The sequence below is a fragment of the Neurospora hispaniola genome, assembly GCF_033458365.1.
Source record: "Neurospora hispaniola strain FGSC 10403 chromosome Unknown B0T23scaffold_1, whole genome shotgun sequence".
NCBI lineage: Eukaryota > Fungi > Ascomycota > Sordariomycetes > Sordariales > Sordariaceae > Neurospora > Neurospora hispaniola.
In genome coordinates this window covers 4,804,597-4,822,877 of record NW_026944406.1, presented here as the reverse complement: position 1 = coordinate 4,822,877, position 18,281 = coordinate 4,804,597, and the positions used below count along the sequence as shown (strand labels likewise).

General features: G+C 52.9%; 6 protein-coding genes across 6 annotated transcripts; 2 read left to right on the top strand and 4 right to left on the bottom strand.

Moving 5' to 3' along the window:
• Positions 1 to 229: 229 nt before the first annotated feature.
• Positions 230 to 3,850, bottom strand: B0T23DRAFT_371134 (complex proteins associated with Set1p component shg1-domain-containing protein). Its single transcript, XM_062836634.1, has 2 exons — positions 3,232 to 3,850; positions 230 to 3,169 (listed from the first exon to the last, which is right to left on the bottom strand). The coding sequence occupies exons 1-2, from the start codon at positions 3,460 to 3,462 to the stop codon at positions 368 to 370; spliced, it is 3,033 nt and encodes a 1,010-aa protein (XP_062697593.1). The 5' UTR covers positions 3,463 to 3,850; the 3' UTR covers positions 230 to 367.
• Positions 3,851 to 4,168: 318 nt separating this feature from the next.
• B0T23DRAFT_371132 (NADH:ubiquinone oxidoreductase 10.4kD subunit) lies at positions 4,169 to 5,115 on the top strand. Its single transcript, XM_062836633.1, has 2 exons — positions 4,169 to 4,351; positions 4,557 to 5,115. The coding sequence occupies exons 1-2, from the start codon at positions 4,318 to 4,320 to the stop codon at positions 4,799 to 4,801; spliced, it is 279 nt and encodes a 92-aa protein (XP_062697592.1). The 5' UTR covers positions 4,169 to 4,317; the 3' UTR covers positions 4,802 to 5,115.
• A 1-nt stretch (position 5,116) lies between these two features.
• On the bottom strand, positions 5,117 to 7,091 carry B0T23DRAFT_450645 (uncharacterized protein). The gene is made up of 2 exons (XM_062841095.1): positions 6,258 to 7,091; positions 5,117 to 6,201 (listed from the first exon to the last, which is right to left on the bottom strand). Exons 1-2 carry the CDS (start codon positions 6,819 to 6,821, stop codon positions 5,362 to 5,364), a joined length of 1,404 nt encoding a protein of 467 aa, XP_062697591.1. The 5' UTR covers positions 6,822 to 7,091; the 3' UTR covers positions 5,117 to 5,361.
• Positions 7,092 to 7,332: 241 nt separating this feature from the next.
• B0T23DRAFT_371130 (uncharacterized protein) lies at positions 7,333 to 8,755 on the bottom strand. Its single transcript, XM_062836632.1, has one exon. The coding sequence runs from the start codon at positions 8,504 to 8,506 to the stop codon at positions 7,646 to 7,648; it is 861 nt and encodes a 286-aa protein (XP_062697590.1). The 5' UTR covers positions 8,507 to 8,755; the 3' UTR covers positions 7,333 to 7,645.
• Positions 8,756 to 11,221: 2,466 nt separating this feature from the next.
• On the top strand, positions 11,222 to 12,291 carry B0T23DRAFT_350676 (uncharacterized protein; the record flags this gene model as incomplete). Its single annotated transcript, XM_062836058.1, has 1 exon — positions 11,222 to 12,291. Exon 1 carries the CDS (start codon positions 11,485 to 11,487, stop codon positions 12,289 to 12,291), a length of 807 nt encoding a protein of 268 aa, XP_062697589.1. The 5' UTR covers positions 11,222 to 11,484.
• An 838-nt stretch (positions 12,292 to 13,129) lies between these two features.
• B0T23DRAFT_30510 (armadillo-type protein) lies at positions 13,130 to 15,585 on the bottom strand. Its single transcript, XM_062834319.1, has 7 exons — positions 15,273 to 15,585; positions 15,105 to 15,190; positions 14,930 to 15,050; positions 14,738 to 14,851; positions 14,435 to 14,680; positions 13,634 to 14,383; positions 13,130 to 13,574 (listed from the first exon to the last, which is right to left on the bottom strand). The coding sequence occupies exons 1-7, from the start codon at positions 15,301 to 15,303 to the stop codon at positions 13,243 to 13,245; spliced, it is 1,680 nt and encodes a 559-aa protein (XP_062697588.1). The 5' UTR covers positions 15,304 to 15,585; the 3' UTR covers positions 13,130 to 13,242.
• Between the last annotated feature and the right edge of the window lie 2,696 nt (positions 15,586 to 18,281).

Below are 18,281 nucleotides of genomic sequence, written 5' to 3'. Positions count from 1 at the left end.
GGCTCTATTAGGCATGCATGAATTGATAATAAAGAGTTTGTTGTTAGTATTTATCTACGGGGAAATACCACATATTATATGAGTAAAGAGATTTTGGCGGAAGAGAGATATCACAGCAGAGCGAAATTAAGAAAGTTGTTATATTCTCTCTTTACTTGTTGCTGCGATGACTGGCTATAGCCACCGGTTGCTTCTTGGGCCAATTATACGCCTAAGCTACAGTCATAGTCAAAAAATACTGTCCCCCCTTACCATATTGGATATGTGGGGTGAGGGGACAGTATTTTTTTAATTACGAGTTTATATAAGCCTGATCCTATCTTTTATCTTGGGTATACAGCAAAAGAAGTCGGTGCCTTTAACCTCCCTACCGTCTTTGGCTACGACTCCTATCCCGCCTCCCTCCTCCACGATCCCGATCGCGGTCACGGTCCCGTCTGGATGTCGACAGACTCCTGTCCCGCCTACTATGGTGATGGCTGTTACGGCGAGGATCCCCTCCTCGGTGGTCTCTACTTTCCCTATCCCTATCCCTGTCGCGATCCTTGTCCCTATCGCGACTTCTCTCCCGCCGGCTGTCACGACTTCTCTCACGCCGACTATCCCGGTCCCGGTCACGGTGACGATCTCGCTCACGATCGCCGCCGCGGTCCACGCGGCTCCTCGATCGGCTGCGGCGACGGACTATCGAGCTTCGACGGCGATCATCTCGCATGTCGCGGTCTCTGTCTCTGTCTCTGTCTCTGTCTCTGTCCCTGTCCCTATCCCTGTTCCGTTCACGATCTCTGTCACGATCACGGTCCCGGTCGCGGTCACGATCGCGACGATCCCTATCCCTATCCCGTTCACCCCTCTCATCTCGGCCTCGGTCGCCATCATAGCGATCCGGTCCCGGACGAGGTTTGTCCCGGTCTCGTTCCCTATCCCTTTCGCGCTCACGTTCACGCTCCTCCCTGGCCTCTCTGGCCTCTCTGTCCCTCTCCCGATCTCGCTCGGCAACGACCCTCGCAGCAGTGGAAGGGACATACCGGTTATCCGAGTCAATCAGGGGGGCTTCACGTTCACGTTCGCGATCGCGGTCACCCCGATCACCAGCACGGTTATGGTCGCGGTTGCTGCTGCTGCTGCTGCTGTTGTTGTTGTTATTGTTATTATTGTCCCTGCTGTCTCGGGGAGTGTCCCTGGCGTCTCGGTCGTTTCCTCGTCTCCGCTTGAGATCAGGCGACCGGTCACCTCCATTGGTGCTTCCAAGGGGGGTGCCATTGCCGCCCCCGACACGCTTATCGTCGATTCCCGGGATGGGCATGCCCTTCTCGCGGGCTTGCTTCTGCGCTGCTAGGTAGGCCTTGGCTTCCTGCTCGCGCTTCTTCACTTCGGCTTGTTTCCAAGCTTCCTTTTCGTCGCGGTCGAGGTGGGAGGGTGGGCGAGGGGCGGTCGAGGCTATGGAGAGAGGGGTCGTGATCATGGGCACGGCAATTGTTGACATGCCGGTGGTGGTTGGGCCGCCTGGGGTGGGTGGTGCTACTCGTGTAGTAGAGATAGGAGCAGTGGCAGTGTCCTTGGTGACGGTAATATTAGGGCTCTTGGGAATTTGTGTGGCGGCGGCACCGGCGGTCGCATCGGTTTCAGTATCGCGTCGCTCACGCGAGCGGGAGCGGCTTCTTACTCGCCGATCCCGATCTGCTGGCCGCAAGCGAGACCGCGAACGATCCCGGCGATCAACTCTAGGGCGTGGAGAGCGGCTTCTGTCACGGTCATCTCGTGTGGCGCGTGAACGGCTTCTAGCCCGTCTGGTGTCGTCTCTCCTGTCGGTGATTCTGACTCGTGAGCGGCTCCTGTCGCGACGGTCTGTCGCCCTCCGTCGAGAACGGCTCCGATCTCTGACATGATCCTCTCGTCGGTCGTCTCGGCGATCCAATCTGGGACGTGACCGGCTACGCTCTCTCCGATCACGAAGACGGGAGCGACTGTCCTCCCGCCTATGTGAACGGCTTCGCTCGATCCGCCGCGCGCGCGGGGAGGCTGACCTGTTGTCTTTCCGTCTCCGATCGTAATCACGGCCTCTCTCTTTCTCACCCTCCCTGTCCTTCTCCTTCTCCTTGTCGCGATGTCCGCGAGTCCCTGGAGAAGGACTCTTGCTCCTTCGCGACTCGACCCGGCTGGCGGTTTCCTTCGGTTCCTTGACGTCTTTAGTGTCAGTGACCTCCTTAGGTTCAGTAACGTCCTTTGTCTCCTCAGTAACTCCCGGTTTGCCCGCAGTATTTGCTGTCTTCTTGACCTCAGAGACCTTTGGTGATGCTCGGCGGATTGGATCGATGGCAGATGCAGGCTTTGTCCGTCTGGGTGGTGGTGCCAGGGTAGTATCGACCTCTAGCTCAGGTTGTTTCGCAGCTACGCGCTTGCTCTCGCGCAAAAGGTCGGCCAACGCCTCTTGTTCCAGGCGTTCATTATCCTCTTTGGAAAGTTGCGTTTTCACATCCTCCGGGCGGCCATGGTCGTTCCTGGCTTTGGCGTCCCTACTAAGGCGCCTGTCCCGACCTCTTGACCTGTCTCTGGACCTCCCTCGGCCCCGGTCCCGGTCACGATCACGATCACGGTCTCTGTGGCGATCACGATCCCTGCTCCGGTTTCGATCCCTCTCCCGGTGGCGGCGTTCACGGCTGAGTTCCCTTTCCCGTTCACGTTGTTCCCGTCGTGCGCGCCGCTCCTCGCGTTCCTTTTCCCTGATGGCGTCTTCCTCGAGCTGCTTCTTCCTCCGCTCTTCTCGTCGCTTCTGCTCTTCCTTTTCCTTGATTTCACGCTCCAGTCTTCGCTTCTTCTCCTCCACCAATCTGAGCTCTTCACGTACACGTTCCCTCTCTGCACGACGCGCGGCAGTCTCGGCTGCATATTCTTCGTCCGTCTTGGAGCCGCGGATACGCTCTTCTTCGGCCGCCTCGTCGCCTATCTCTGCACGTCGAAGTTTGCGGAGATGAGCCTCGAGTGCGTCGGTATCGATGAGGCTCTCAATAACGGCCTGTGCCTTTTGGTAGACTTCGTTTCGGTCGAGGGCGCCGTCGATGAGGGCCGCTGCTTTGCCTCGGTCGAGGGAAAGCAGTTGTAAGGGGTTGCGCTCGACTTCTTGCTCGGCTACTTGGAGGATTTGTTTGACAATCTCGGATTCGTGGTCCTAGAGCATGTTGGGTCAGAGTTGATGAGTTATGGGCTGAAGATGCCGTGGAAAAAACTGACACTAGAGAACTTCTCCCAGACTTGTTTCCGAATAGTATCATATCCGCCCTTTTTCTTGAAGCTGTGAGCTAACCCTTCGATCGCAGATCGTGTGGCCGAGGTGAGCGGTAGATCAGACGCCTTGAAGTTCCTGACGACAATCGGAACATTGATCGGATTCGGCGTAGCCTCCTGAGCCTCCGCGCCCGAGGCAGCAGGAGCCAACAGAGAGGGCTGAATGGCGGTCGACATGGTCAGGCCAGTGGCGGTACCGCTTGAGGGTGGAAGTGTGCGCAACGGATTCCTCAGCCACTGATGAGGCTTTTATATAAAGGCCACGGTACGCAGAATGGTTGCGCAAGTGAAGGATGACCGGGACCTTAAGGCCTCATTGCTGTAAACCTGAGTCGGCGGGGTGCCGGGAAAGTGGGCGGGAGCGTAACTCGGGCAGCGTGATCGGCGGATGAAAGTTGAAAGAAGGATTCAGTTCATTTCGTGAGTCGATAAGTGACGGATACCCAGCTCCTACACTAGTCGAAGACTGTCGCTTGGGAGAAAATCGACCCCAAGTGGGCGTATAATTGGCTTATTGGTCTCGTATATCTACCGTATCTTGGGTGGTAAAGTCCTCGGAAACGCGATGCCCGGTGCAAGGAGTGAAGCGCGTTGCGGGAAGGTTGGTTGCTGGACCAGAAAGTTTCAGTGGGGGTCCTCCCGACGATCAGGGAGCCACGGGGCCAAGCGGGGCCGGCAGGCGCATTGAACAGGGGGTGCCGTGCCTGGACTCGGGCCACCCTTTCCCTTCAACTCAATTGAGTCAAGGAAGTTGATTCAAGGTTCCCTTGCGGCACGGGCCAACGGGCAGGACTTTGTCTTTCATGCTCTAGGGTTAGGGCCAGAGGCTCATCAGTCCGACCTTCAGAAGACGAGCTCGCCGGGACCTTACTTGTACGTATGCACGAACCACCATCGCGAACATTGTCACTTTGCGCTTCAACCCGCGTCGTCGTCGATCCCACCCATACAAGTAGTCGTTGCTCGAGGGGCACAATATAACGCTGAGAAAGAGGACCGAAATCGCGGTTTCAAACAGAAAAAAAAGCAACCATGGTTCACAGAATGGTCTTCTGGGCCGGCTTCGGTACGTTGCCCCGCTCGCTCACCATGGGAAATAGGACATGATTCATGAACCACATCAATCCTCCACCAATTGATACTCCACATGTTGTCACAAACGCCCATATTCCTGGCCTATCTGTCTTACTCTCTCGACTCTCTCTCCCTCTCTCCATCTTCATGTCGACATCATTATCGCTAACTGCCGCCTTCCAACTCTGCTCCTTCAGGCTTGGCTACCCGCGCCTGGTCATTGGGCATCGAGCGACGACCCATCCTCGGCAGGTCTACCCTCTGGGGCTACCCCGTCTTCGCGGCCATCGGTGCCAGCTTCGGCTATTGGGTTCAGGGAGTGGACGAGCGACAGCAAGCTATACTTCAGGAGCGCAAGCAGGCCATTCTCGACAAGAGGGCGCGGAGGGCGGCGCGGCAGCAGGAGCAGGCCCACGGTGAACCCGAGGCGGCGGCGCATTAAAAGGGCTGATACGGATTCTCAAAGCTCCCGGTAAAACGGTACGGGGCGAGGGAGAAGGATAACCGACATTGATGGACGCCGAATTGGGATGGGGAAGTCTGAGAGTGGGACCTCATGGAATCACAGTACACTGGGGAAGAGAGAAAGAGGGACGCAAGGGCAGGTAGATAGATGGGCAGGAAAGGGAACCCACAGGACCTTTACGGCACGCCCAGCCATCGAAGAAGAGAAGTCAGCACATGATAGACATGCTACAGGCAGACACAGCAAGCAGGTAAACAAGTGTCTTGACAGTCGAGCTCATTTGAATTCAATGCTCTGATCTCCCTTCCCGTTTTTGCCTTTCCCTTCCCCTTCCTCTTCTTCCTCGGTTATTTGCCCCAGGTTCGCTTCGCCGCAAACTATGCGGTCGTGTTGTAGGCCCCGGTTAAGATCCAGGTATCTCTATTTACCTACTCTAGCTCTGTGACCTAGCTGGCGCGCCACCACCAGCTAACAACTCTTGCAGTTTTCTACCTATCTCCTTCATCTCACCGTCACCCTCTCCTATGCTCTGCCGTTTAAGCAATGGTAGGATCCTCCCGCTTCCTCAACAGCGTCAAAATAGCCTGCGCCGGAGCGAAATCTGTACCGCTCTCAAACTCGGTAATGACACCCGCAATGTACTTGCTGTGTGTGTTATCAAACATCAGCCGGAACGACTCAGCCGAGCATCGCTCGGGGTCAATTTCGTTGTAGGTGAGCGAGTCCACCGACACACGCTCGCGGTCAAAGTTGATAGTCTCGCAGAGGGCCACCACCTTGACGTTGGCGGCAGAAGCGGCCATGGCGACGTCCGCCGTTCCCGCGGGGGCATGCAGAGATCCGTTAGCGAAGATGGCCTCGGTGCCGAGCAGCACGTTGCTCGCCCGCTCAAGGTGCGCCCGCAGGCCGCCGAGGTTGGGCGAGTAGAAGACGCGGATGCCGGCCTGCTGGAGCGTCTTGGCGAGCTCCTTGCCGCCCTGGTCGTACGGGTCATCAATGACGGACACGGCAAAGCTTTTCCCGTTGGCCTTGGCCCGCAGAATGGTCTTTTCTACCAGCCGGTGGCGGCCGTACGTGAGGACGACGCCGTCCTCGTCGATGAGCTCGGCGGCGTTTTTGGAGATGACCACCTCGGCCAGGGTGATGCGCTCGTTGATAAAGATGTCGATAAACTCGAGGAGGGACTCCTTTGCTTCGTCCTCGGGGGTGTCGATGTCAAACTTGTTGACTTGGGACTTGAGGAAGCGGATGGCGTTACCCATGGAGAAGGACATGGGGCGGCATTCGGTCAGATACTCGATCTGGGGGTTCAGGACATGCGGGACAAAGTGGCGTGACAGCGAATTTCCCTTTGGTGTTTCGTAGGACTCAATCACCTATTGTATGTTTGGTCAGTCTCCAGTCCACACAGTCCGGGATCAAGGTTGCCAACCTTCTTGAACGCCAAAAGGGTCGCCTCCAGCCTGGCAATGCTATCCTTCAGCGCAAAAGTAGCCATCTGCTGGCCGACCGCCAGCACGGCAGGGTGCACGTCCTTGTGCGCCTGCGACGTCTGTATCCGCTTGGCCATGGGCACATGGCTAAAGCACTCGGGAATACTACTCCTCGGATCCTCCTTGATGATGGCAACCGAAGGCCGCCTTCCGTTCACGGACGGCCTGCGACCGGGCATAGATTTACCCTGTTGCTGAGACCCCGCGGATTGACTACCCTCCTGCTTGCCGCCCTTGCCGCTCTTGCCCCCCTTTGCATCTGCTACTGCGGCCGCTGGTGGGACTTCCTTCACTTCCTTTGCCTTTGCCCGTCGTGCTGCCTTCTCGGCCTTGGCCTTGGCTTTTAGCTGGGCGGGAGTGAGCTTCTGTTCGCCGGCGGCGTCTCCTCCGGTAGTAGCTGGTGTGTTGGCGACAGCGGGCTTAGCTTGTTGCTTCCCCTTCTCCTGTGGTGCGGGAGCCCCAGCGGGAGCCCCAGCGGGAGCCCCGGTGGTTTCGATAGCCATTTGTTGTTGTATAAAGATGCGATGTGCTTGGCGAAGTGTCGCAACTGTTGTTTGAAAATCAGATGGGATCCGATTGGGCGAAGGGCGCAGTAAATTTGCGTCGCGAGTTGAGGACTCGAGTGACAGACAATGAACAGCCGAGTTTGTGCTTTGAGATACAAAATAACCGTACCGATACACAGGGGGTACTGATAGCGATGGTTGTCCCTTTTTCCCTCTTTTCCGTTTTTGTTGCGTCAGCACAATGCTAACTCTCAAAGTGCTCAGTGCAAGATCATCTGCCAGATTCTGAGAACTGAGTCACGGATGCGTTCAAGAGGTCGTACCGCCAAAAACACCACCCCGCGCTCCGCTTTTTGTCAGATACCAGCCAATCACCAGCCGCAGATTCCGTCCGACCTAGCCAACGTCACTCAAGAACTCAACTTGTTGCTCCAGTTCGTTACAATTCATTAACCGCCTCCTCACTCTGAAATACTACTTGTACTTATTCAATATAGTCTCGCTCCCAAGATGTCTATGGCAGACAGTACACGGATCAGCTATAAATCAATGCCTCACCGCTAGGGACTCACCCGTAACCCTCCAGTTTGATCGGTAGACTGTTTGTTATCTTTCAATTAATCCGCAGACGTCGGACCTGAGTTCCGTTCTCCATCTAGCATTGTAACATATCGATCCGGTCCATACTTGTACATATTTACATTGCACTGAGAGCCGCACACTCAAAGCGCCATACTCCCACTTTGCACGACCTCTATAACAACCCAAGCAAACCAACATATAACCTCGTATTCCGACGAGCTAGCCATCTCCAACGGCGCTTATTCATCCTTCTCCTCCTTCTTCTCCTCCTCCTCAGCCGCTGCATCCTCCTTGTTCTTCTTAGGCGTAGGGCCTTGGAAGACCATCCTCACCACCTTCCCAACCTGTCCATCCATCGCCTTCACCTCCTGAACCTTGGGTACCTCGGCAACCGCCTCCCTAATCATGCGCACCACTTCCTGGCACTCCTCCTGCGTCGCCGTCTTCTTCTGTTTCTTATCCTTCTTTTGCAGCAGCATGATTTCCACCCTGTGACCCTTGCGCAAGAAATTCTGGAGCTGCCGTGTGCGGAATCCCAAGTCGTGCGCCGCAATTGCCCAGTTGATCTCCAGCTCCTTCTTGCTCACTTGCTTTCTGCGTTCCTCCTTGGCCTTGGCCTGCAGAGCAGCGGCCTCGGCGCGGCGGTCGACGATGACGCACACGGGCCAGTCGGGCAGGTTTTCGTCTTTCTCAGGCTCGGGCTCGCCGGGCGTCGGCTTAGGCGGCGCCCATACCATCGCCAAGCTGTATCGGATGCGATCCAGCCGGTTGATAATGTCCGCTGGCCGTTGCTTCTCCGTGAGCCTGCCGTCTAGGCCGCGCAGGTATACCCAGGGTTCTTTAATCGCCAGGTCGCGGGGCAGGCCGGCGTCCTTCTTCTCGTCTTGACCGGGTTTTCGTTTTCCCCATTTCACCTGGAGAGCGCCTTGAGTCGAGAATGGGCATCGTGTCTGGTTGAGGATGGTAGCAGTCGCGGCGGCAACTGAGAGGCGCGGAAGTAGGATCGTCTGGAGCAGCAGGGGTGCTGAAGCGGAGGCGCTTTCGAGGAAGACCCTCCGAAGGGCAGCTGCGGAATTGTAGAGGCAAGGGGAGGCTCTCATGATGGACTCGGCTTGTTGGTGCGTCGGGAAGAGTTCGCGATGAGGTTGAGGAACTCGAGGAAGGGTTGAGAATGTCGAGGAAGGTTGAAGTTGTCGTCGCGGGGAAAGAAGAAGAGGATCTGTGGCAGTTGACGAGCCTACACATCAGTCCTGAAAAGTTTGTTAGCGGCATACACGCCCCACATCCTTTTATAAGGGGGTAACAGGGGGGGTTGCAGGGCGGGACTAGTCTATCTACGCATTCTAATTAGCTAAAACTACCTAATTTCAAGGTGAGAAAGAGGGATTCAAACTGCCACACACAAACCTCGTTAATCCCCCTTATACTGGCTCAGAATCACTAAAATCACCCAGAACCCCCCCTTACTACCTTCTATAATCGGAAAAATTATAGTGTATTTACAGGGCACTCTAGTACATTTAACTAATCAAATTTTAGGATCACTCGCCAGAACAACCAACAAATCAACAATTTTTCTAAAAATCACAATTCTGACCAGAAGCACACAGATCACCCAGATCACCCAGATGGATTCAAAAAGTGGTACAAATGCTGGATTTCGACTAGAATCAACGAAATTTGAAACCTCAAAGTGCATATTTACTTCGCGCACATACCACCCTCTGGCCTGTACACAGGCAAACACCAGCAATCAACCAGCAATCAACCAGTCAGTTACACACAACCCTCTCTTTCAAATCCACTCTTTCACACACAACCCTCTTTCACCCACACTCTTTTAAATCTACTCTTTCACCCTCTTATACCTACTTTTTACCTATTTCACTAACTATCCTTAATCCTAGTGCCTCGTTAATTCCCTTAGATTCTCAACCCCCCTTAATAATAGAATAAACACTATAAATCGGATTACAATACCGATTACAATAACGAAGAGAACTTCATTTACATTAGCGAGCTAAATTGCGGTTGTAGCGAGTATAGTACCGAAGTAAGGAGCCCGCCGCGTAACCTGGAAATTCTCCCTTTTACCCTACTGCGACGCGCCACTGCAGCCGTACCCGGTTAGTACTTCTACCTTCTAAATTATCATTATACGTTATTTATTACTAATTATTATCCTTAGCACCTCGCTTATAGTCATCCTCGCCTAGATTTAAAGGTCGTACCCCGCTTCAACTACGACGCGCCCGCAATACCCGCAATACTTGCGCGCCGCCGTCATTGTCACTGCAAGACCCCCCATTATTACCTTCGCCCGGCGCCAACACTTCGTCAATCAACCCCACCGAATTATCCTTTACTTCTCAACTATCCCCCCCCAAAAAGAAGGCAGCACCAACTACATATAAGGAGCGCATTATTTACAAAGCACTTCGTACGTATACGAAGATGGATTATAAGGATATTACCGCTGCCTTTAATCTTACTATCCGGCAAGTGCAATATACTTATCTCCATAAGGCTATACTTTACCGCTATACTAGGGGTAGACCTCTTACGGTTCTGCCAACTTTAGTTTATATTCTTTTTCAATATATAAATACGCTTACAAAATTAAAGAGGTTCCTGTTGTAGGAGGAATTAGGAAAGCGTATCCCTAAGTTCAACCAATATAGCCGTTACACTATATAGGCCGCAATAGAGTTTTAAGGAGTCCATCGCATTAAACAACCAATTCGCCTCTCGCTTAGTATAATAACCCGTCGTACCCGCTTACAATTCGCTTTATAATAGACTAGCCTTACCCTATTCGAATAGGAGACTTAGATTTGGTTTAATAAGACGTAGGTAAATAGTATTAATAAAGGTCGCCGTTTTATTACTATATTCAAAGGCGAGAATCCCAATAATTTTGCCAGAACTAAATAGAGAGCTCACGGGTAGATATACTAGACTTGTTTTACTAGTACAATAAAGGGTACTACCCTATTTTAGAACTATAAAGATTAGGGTACAATTACTAGTAAATCTTATTAAACCTACATCCTTCCTCTCCTATACTAATTCTAGTAATAAAACCCGAATTTCATTATTATACAGGATAACACCCCTTCTTACAATTCAAAAGCAACGAGGGCATTCATAGCTCAAACCTTCAACGGCGCCAAGCTCGTAGCATGGCTACCACACTCACTAGATTTCAATCTAATTGAAAATATATAGTATTGGATAAAGAATTAAATTGAGCGCAATTACCCAATCCGGCCAACTAGACTTACCCTCAAATTTGTAATTGAGTAAGTATAGGAGGCAGTACTAATTGATTACCTTCGTCGGCTAGTATATTCAATGCCTAGAAGAATACAAGCGGTTATTGTAGCGAATAGTAGATATATTGGATTTTAAGCGAAGTAACAGATACGAACCGGTACTCGGAAACCCTGGTTTTTAATATAGTAAATTAATTGATTCTCCGTAACTCCTTTCTCCCTATTCGAAATTCCTGGGCTCCACATGTGCAATTCTATTGGATTTATTCCCTATCACCCCCCTTGTCATTCCCCTGTCAAAATCCCCTGTAAGTACCGAGCTAACGAACTTACCAGGGCTGATGTGTACACTAAACCAGAAACACTCTGGATCGAGACGCGCAATTGCAGATCCGGAGCATTTCGGGCCAACCACGGAGCTCCAATTCGAAGCTCCCCTGCACTATGCACGGGCACCCTTGAGCGCCCCACACCTATTGCCGCGAGCCTCCTGCACACCCACGAACCGTCTTCGGCCCCACGATCCGGTCGGCCGCCAGTGCTTTGCATATCGCTTTCATGATCCTGGGGGAGCGAGTCTGAACATCCGCGTCGACATTTCTCATGTAACGGCTGATGGTCATGAGCTATAGTTGCGACTTCTTTCACGAAAAAGTTCTCCGACCGTAGGCTCACCCACTGCTTCAGCAAATTCCAATTTGAATACTCTGAATTTTTCAGATTTACTTTACGACTCCAAGTCGTCGGGGGACCTCCTCACATCCCGTCCCGTTCATCGGTTCGGGTCACATCCATAACCGCCCATGCTGCCGTCAATACGACCGCCCATCCGGGCTTCTTCCTCAGTACTCTCTCTCCTCACCGGTCCAGCAATACGCACCACCACGTCCTCACAGGCTACATGTCGACTCACCTTCCAACAACGGACACTTTCCCAGGGGCACAATGTCGTCGACCAAACGCCACCTCCCAACCCTGGTTCAACATCGGCCGGCTCCGGGATAAATTATAATTTACCTCCGTTATCATTCTCTTCACATGATCAACATCAGCACTCCCAAGAAGACCACCAACAACATCACCACCACCTACCACCACCCCCTCAAGGCTTCTTTTCCCGCCTCCTCCACGCACTCCGCACCCACCCCGTCACCCTCCTCCTTTCCTCCCGGCTCCAGCACTTTGACCAAGTTCTCGGCTCCCCCTACCACCGCCTCCTCTCCCACCCCTTTCGGATGCTCTTCTCCACCTTCAAGCTGCTCGCTTTCACCCACCTCTTCCTCGAACACGTCCTCTCCATGGCGCCGGCCTCCGGCCCCTCTATGCTCCCCACCTTTGAAGTGGTGGGCGAGTGGCTCGTTGTCTCGCGGTTCCATAAATATGGGAACGGAGTGAAGGTGGGCGATCTGGTGGTTTATCAGATTCCTGTTAGTACGAGTGGGGAGTTGGGGGTGAAGAGGATCATGGGGATGCCAGGGGATTACGTGTTGGTTGATACGCCGATGGCGGGTGGAGGGACTGTGGAGGGGGAGGTGTTGGGGGACAGGGGCGGGCCCGGGGAGGGGGATGAGGTTATGATTCAGGTATGTTTTGGACTCTATTCTTGGTGATGATGAGCACATGGTGCGAATGGGTGGACTGGGGCGACGACGTAAAGTGGAACAAGTATTGCTAACGAATGTGGTAAATGATTTAGGTGCCGGAAGGTCATTGTTGGGTGGTAGGCGACAACTTGACGGCCTCGCGCGATTCGAGGACGTTTGGCCCTGTGCCACTAGCACTGATCAGGGGCAAGGTGTTTGCCAAAATTCAATCGAACTGGCTGCCTAAGTTGATAAGAAACCCTTTGGAGAGGGTAGAGCTTGAGGAGGCAATGGCTTGTTGAGATACCCATACCCAAAGGAAAATAGAAGCAAGCCTGGAGGCAATCCCATGAGTTCGAATCCTTCACCCTCCCGCCTTGGGTTGCTCCCCATGAACACTCCGGAAAAAGTCCACGACAGCTTACCTCATTTGAGCCGAAAAGTCAGGAAACTAATATCCTATAGTACTCTCAAGGGCTGATAAACTACATACTCACACTCGAACCGAGACCAGTGCCGGATATGCCTTCGCAAACGCTACCTCATTTGTTTGAATAACACCAAACGAAACAAGGTGAAACCCACAAGCAAAGAGGGGGGATGGTGTTCTGGCGAACTATATAGATTAGGTCTGCAGGCTGATCATCCACACCGAACAGCCGGAACCACGGCACGGTCCTCGTTATCGGTACAAAAGAAAATAACCCAGGTCGAGATACGCAGACAAAACGCACGCAACCCTTCATGTCCATCAGCCTCTCCTATTTGGCCATAATTGTCACCCCTTCGAATGGTCGCTCCCTGCAAATACAAAACCCCACGACTTCCCTCCCATGTAATCAATCCATTACTGAACAATGCTGCGCCGCAAACTCCACGCCAATCCTATGCGAAGTACCTCAAGCCAGTCGAAAGCAAGATGAAAGATGCCAGCAAATTGAGGAAGGTTGAAGAAATATAACCATCAACCTCTCCCATTTAACCCTCGATGTGGGCTTTGGCATTTCCCTGGCCGAGGAGCTCCAAGCACCGCTGTGCAAGGCTGACCACTTCACCCTCGTCATCGTCCTCCAGTTCGTTATCCGACTCAATCTGGCGGTTCGCAATCTGTCTAATCATATCCACAATGTCGTTCGATTTTCCAATCAGCCCAATAAGCTTCTTGTCTTCAGATTCGAGGAGCTGCAGCAGTGTCCAGATCGCAATGTGTTGAAAAGTGGCGTCGCCGCTAGCGAGGAATCTGCTCAAGTAGCCGTGGATGCCATCGCTTGGCTCGTTCCAGTTGTGAATGAAAACACTGTAGTCGCCCACTGTTCGTTCGTCAGCATGTCAGGCCCAGAAACAACAGTTCATCAAGGATTTTACTGACCTTTAGATGACAGGTTACCCAGAGCCGCAGCACTGTTTCCTTGAACCTCGATGCTAGGTGACTTGGTAAGAGGAATCAAAACCTCAAACACACCGAGCTCCAATAGATTTGTCTTCAGTTCATCACTCAGCGCCAAAACGGCAATGGCTGCCGTCATCTCCGACTGTACCGTCACTGGGACCTCGAGCACCAACTGCTTGCACTTCTGTACAGCGCCAGCCTCAAGCACCAACGCCTTGTTCCTGTCCGAGCTCGCTGCCAAGTTTCTGAGGGTTGAAATAGCATGACACTGGATCTCCTCGTTATCGGTCGACCCTAAGAGGTCAACCAATGGTTTCAAAAATCCTGCCTCGATGATGGGAGACTCGTTCATTGGGTGGATCGAGATGTTTCGAATGCAGGCAACAGCCGACAAAATGAGCGGTAGATACGACGACTGAAGAAGACGGAGAAGGGGACCGAGACCGCTGGCGCGAACGATTTCCAACTGGTACTTTTCGTCCGAGGCGAGATTCCGGAGTGCCAAGGCGGCCTGGCATTGAACCTTGGGTGAAGAGGAGTCCATCAAGTTCACAAGAGACTGAACAAGCCGAGGCTCGGTCTGCGCAAGCTTCCGCCTGTTATTGGCGTCGACGGCAATGTTGCTGAGGGCAGTAGTGCAATAATACTGGACGTCGACATCAGTGGAAGACAGTAACTGAACCAACACAGGGATCGCGCCTGCATTGACCAGTTGTTGGCGATTTTCATCTATCACGTGTTAGCAATGTCTAGACAACGTCCGTCACGGTACAAGCCTACCAGAGTGTGTCATGTTTAGGAGAGCGCCAGTAGCATTGCGTTGAACTCTCATGTCCCTAGATTTGGCGAGTCGTGTCAATGGTCCCAGAGCCCCGGAACGTGCAATCTTGGCCTTGTTGTCTTCGTGCGTGGCCAAGTTAGTGATACACCCAACAGCGTTACACTGAACTTCGACGTTGGGCGACATCATTTGACGGATAAGGGGGGCCAGACCACCGAGCTGGACGATCAGGACCTTGTTGTCGGCTGTTCTCTTATTAGTCATCTCTACCGCACATAGGCACCTTCGGGAAAAGCACCCACTGTTTACAGCAAGGTTCCCCAGCGCCGCGCTGGCTGCCCTTTGTACCTCGATATCGGAGTTTTGGAGAAGGAAGAGGATGGGTTCAAGAGTATCCCGGTCAACTGCCCGCACATCTAGCATGAGCAAGCCAAAGTTAGCAACCCGAAGACCAAGACAAAGGGTCCTGATACAGTGTCTCCAACGCTACGTACCTCGCTCGGTGATTTCAGCAAACGTCAGACTTGCACTCCGTTGAAGATCTATGTTCTCCGAGTAGACGAGAGTGCTCAGGGCGCGTAGGGGCTCTCCGGAGAAGAAGTCGGTCTCTCCGCGCTACACAAGTGTTAGCGCTTCCGTGATAACGCAGGCAGATATCGGTACGCATACATTTTCGAGATATTGGAGGAGGTCGGCAACAGCCTCCCGCTCGCTGTCGGCGAGGACGTTATCATACAAACCGTCGCGGGATTTGCCTGACGGGTCCTGTTAGCTTTACTGCACGCATCACATATACATAAACGGAAAGGGAAGAAAGGCATTCAGGGCGTTACATACCTCCGCAGCACGAGGAACAGGAAGCGCCCATGGCTGCTGAGGGACGCGAAGCGATCTGCCGTCAACCGCGATGTACAACAGAGAAGCCGGGCGCTTTTGGATGATGCCGCAAAGTGGTGGTGGCGATGATTGTTGTGGTGGAATGCCGGGGAAGTCGACTCGGAGGGCGCCCCGGTGTTGTCGTTCTGGGTCCGGCAGGCGGTCGGTGGTGTGCCCTGGTCGGTGGTCGGGAGTCGGATCGGTCGCTCCACAACAAAGTGGACGGTGGACGCAGGGGTTCTTGACGTTTGCGAGGGCCGCGAGGGCGAAGCGAGATCGACGATACAAATGATTAAAGACAAAGCAGCTAGAGCCAAAGCACGCCTCAAAGGGAGCTCCGAGTATTGCGAGTTCACTGATAATGTGAAGAAGCCTAAGTGTTCTGATGACTGACGACGCAAAATTCGAGGGACGGGGACGATGTCGAGCGGGAACGGGCAACGAGACACGGTGTTGAATGATTTTCTTTTTTTGGGGGTTTCTGGGAGGGATTGTTGGGTTGCGTGAGGCAGCGGGACAGCGGAGAGGCTGGAAGGAATCACGGTCTTCACAAAGAGATGGAAGAACACTCAAGCACAGAGAGGCCGCGCTATGTACCTAGGAGGACCGCTCACTCCACTCACTGCTTTGGTTGCGAAATGGATGGAAGCACGACGGACACCTCACGGACAGACAATATGGATCACGCTGCCTTGCCCCCGGTGCTGCTGCCCTTCGTTGTTGTTAATCAATGCGAGCAAATCTGTTGAACGGGGACCGGCGGCAGAGGCATGAATGATGGGTGAGCGGCGTCGAAGCTGCCACTGCCTCGCAATCGCGCCCTGCCCACTGAGACCCGAATCACAGAGCGCACCATTACACATACACCCACAGGGCAGCGAGGCAGCTTCCAGGGCCCGGGCGTCTGGGGGAAAAGTGGGTCGTGCGCTGAGGTGGCACCTGCGGTTGTGGATGCTCCTTGCGACTGGACCTAGGGTGCCACTGGATTTGATGTCATCACCACAACGACGACGCCATCCTCCATCCAGGCTTGCCAGGGCCCCAGATTAGGGACGAAGGCGCGTAGAGTATGTAGAAGATACTGTAGGTACCTACTTACTGTAATGTTTCCATTGATGGGTTGCAACCATTCATTCCCTTTCTTTCTAGAGCTTTTGAGTCTTTCTCTTTGCCGAACAGCGGGTAGTATCTCCTGTCGGATCTTTCCACTCTCAATAGGTAGTGTCCTCCAGTGTAGTATCCTGGTCCAGCCGCATCACAAGAACAAGTCACCTCACCCACTATCACAACCACACAGGCTGTGACTCTGTATACTGCAATTGAAGTGTACATGACCTTTGACCTTTCATTGTCTCCGACCCAAAGATTGTGTGGTGTCTCAGCACCAGGGAATACCCGATTCGTGTACTCTGTCGTACATACAAGGGAACTTGGGGGTCTAGGTGGTTAACGGATCTACCGGTCGCTGTGCCGTGTTTCGCTCAAGACGAACTTGATGCAGTGACGATCGTTCAGTGTCAGTTAAGTTAGGAAGTATGGTAGTGTGGTGGTGTTAGATACCTACGTATCTTGTCATCTCATTTCTTTGATCGCCATGCCACCTGGATTGATTTGTTTTCTTCAGGCCTGGGCACGTTTATGGAATCCTGGCACGTTAATGGCTTGCTTCAGTTGGCCAGCTATATGACCATAAGGAGCTATAGGAGGTGGGAGTGAGCAACCTGGCGTTGGTGAATGTTTACACAGCATGATGAACGTTCAACATCTGAAACATGGACATAGCTTCCCACATCTTGTATTTGCAAAGACATCGGAGATCTTACTCCGCAAGACGCAGGTTGCAGTTCTAGACACCTTATTCAGAACCTCTGGAAGATATACTCTTGCTTTTCGCATAGCCTATATGACTGTGGGTTCCTCTCGCGAGAGGCTGGTAATTTACTTTTGTTTTCCATTCAGCAACGGCTTTGAAGAGAGGACCCGGTTGCCTTTCATCACAGCACACAGTATCGAGATGGTTGGAGGTAACACAGGATAGAGGTGTTCAGAGCAGGAAGGGCATGTTCAATAGTGATGGCACTGTTCAAGTCAACTTTCATGTACTTGTTCCAGATTTGAAGCCGTTCAAAACACGACTTAGAAAGTGTGGTATGATTTGCCAAGCGCTGACACTCTCAACACACATTGTACATATCAATCAAAGTGAAGAGCAACCTTTGTAAGATGTACGCCGGTCTCGGTCACGAATCAAAGGTCGAAAGCTTTATCTACACGTGTGGATCCTTATCGCTGCCCAGCACCTTGCACCAAAATTACCTGAGGGGTCGGGTCCGGGATTACCTACCTAGACCAGACCGAAACACCCCATAGCTGCCGTCGTTATATTGGTGGACGCCCGATAAACCTGGAATGGAACTGGAACCGGCCGCCCAGCGCAAGCAACAAGCATCCCCTCCTCCGTGACAGGCTCCATTGTTGTGTAGCGCTCTGGCAACCTAGGTGGAGGGAGAACTTGACTCCCTGGTCAACGCCGACTTCTGGCCCGCTCCGTCTACATTCAAGTAAACCACTGCTTTATATCACCATCCCTTTCACTCTCGAGTATTCCGTACATCACCGCCGAAACTGCCGTTGCGGTGAATCCACCATTTTGCCTCCGAACGGGTCAACCGAATACAACAAAGGAACGGCTAGATTCAGCTACCGTACTAATTCCCGTCCATCTCAGTCGATTGCGCCCAAGTCCTCCAACTTGCGACGACTGCCACCTACCTATAGGTCATCCAACTACTAGGTCGCTTCAACTTTCTTGCCCTTCTTTTTTCGTCTCTTGGCCATCATCCAGACGACGCCCCTCCGCCTTCGATACTTTGCACTTTGCGGTCGGCAGTTACTCACAACTATACACCTCTGTCAAATCCAATTGAAGTCGAAAGCCGAGACCGCCCACGGATTCGGAAACCAAGGGAA

Coding starts and splice junctions, on each gene's coding strand:
- B0T23DRAFT_371130 (XM_062836632.1), bottom strand. CDS start 8,506: ATGAGAGCCTCCCCTTGCCTCTACAATTCCGCAGCTGCCCTTCGGAGG.
- B0T23DRAFT_450645 (XM_062841095.1), bottom strand. CDS start 6,821: ATGGCTATCGAAACCACCGGGGCTCCCGCTGGGGCTCCCGCTGGGGCT. Junction 6,202..6,257: donor CCCTTTTGGCGTTCAAGAAG/GTTGGCAACCTT, acceptor AACATACAATAG/GTGATTGAGTCCTACGAAAC.
- B0T23DRAFT_30510 (XM_062834319.1), bottom strand. CDS start 15,303: ATGGGCGCTTCCTGTTCCTCGTGCTGCGGAG. Junction 14,681..14,737: donor GGGGAACCTTGCTGTAAACA/GTGGGTGCTTTT, acceptor ATAAGAGAACAG/CCGACAACAAGGTCCTGATC. Junction 13,575..13,633: donor GGGTAACCTGTCATCTAAAG/GTCAGTAAAATC, acceptor ACGAACGAACAG/TGGGCGACTACAGTGTTTTC.
- B0T23DRAFT_371132 (XM_062836633.1), top strand. CDS start 4,318: ATGGTTCACAGAATGGTCTTCTGGGCCGGCTTCG. Junction 4,352..4,556: donor GGTCTTCTGGGCCGGCTTCG/GTACGTTGCCCC, acceptor CTGCTCCTTCAG/GCTTGGCTACCCGCGCCTGG.
- B0T23DRAFT_371134 (XM_062836634.1), bottom strand. CDS start 3,462: ATGTCGACCGCCATTCAGCCCTCTCTGTTGGCTCCTGCTGCCTCGGGC. Junction 3,170..3,231: donor TCTGGGAGAAGTTCTCTAGT/GTCAGTTTTTTC, acceptor AACATGCTCTAG/GACCACGAATCCGAGATTGT.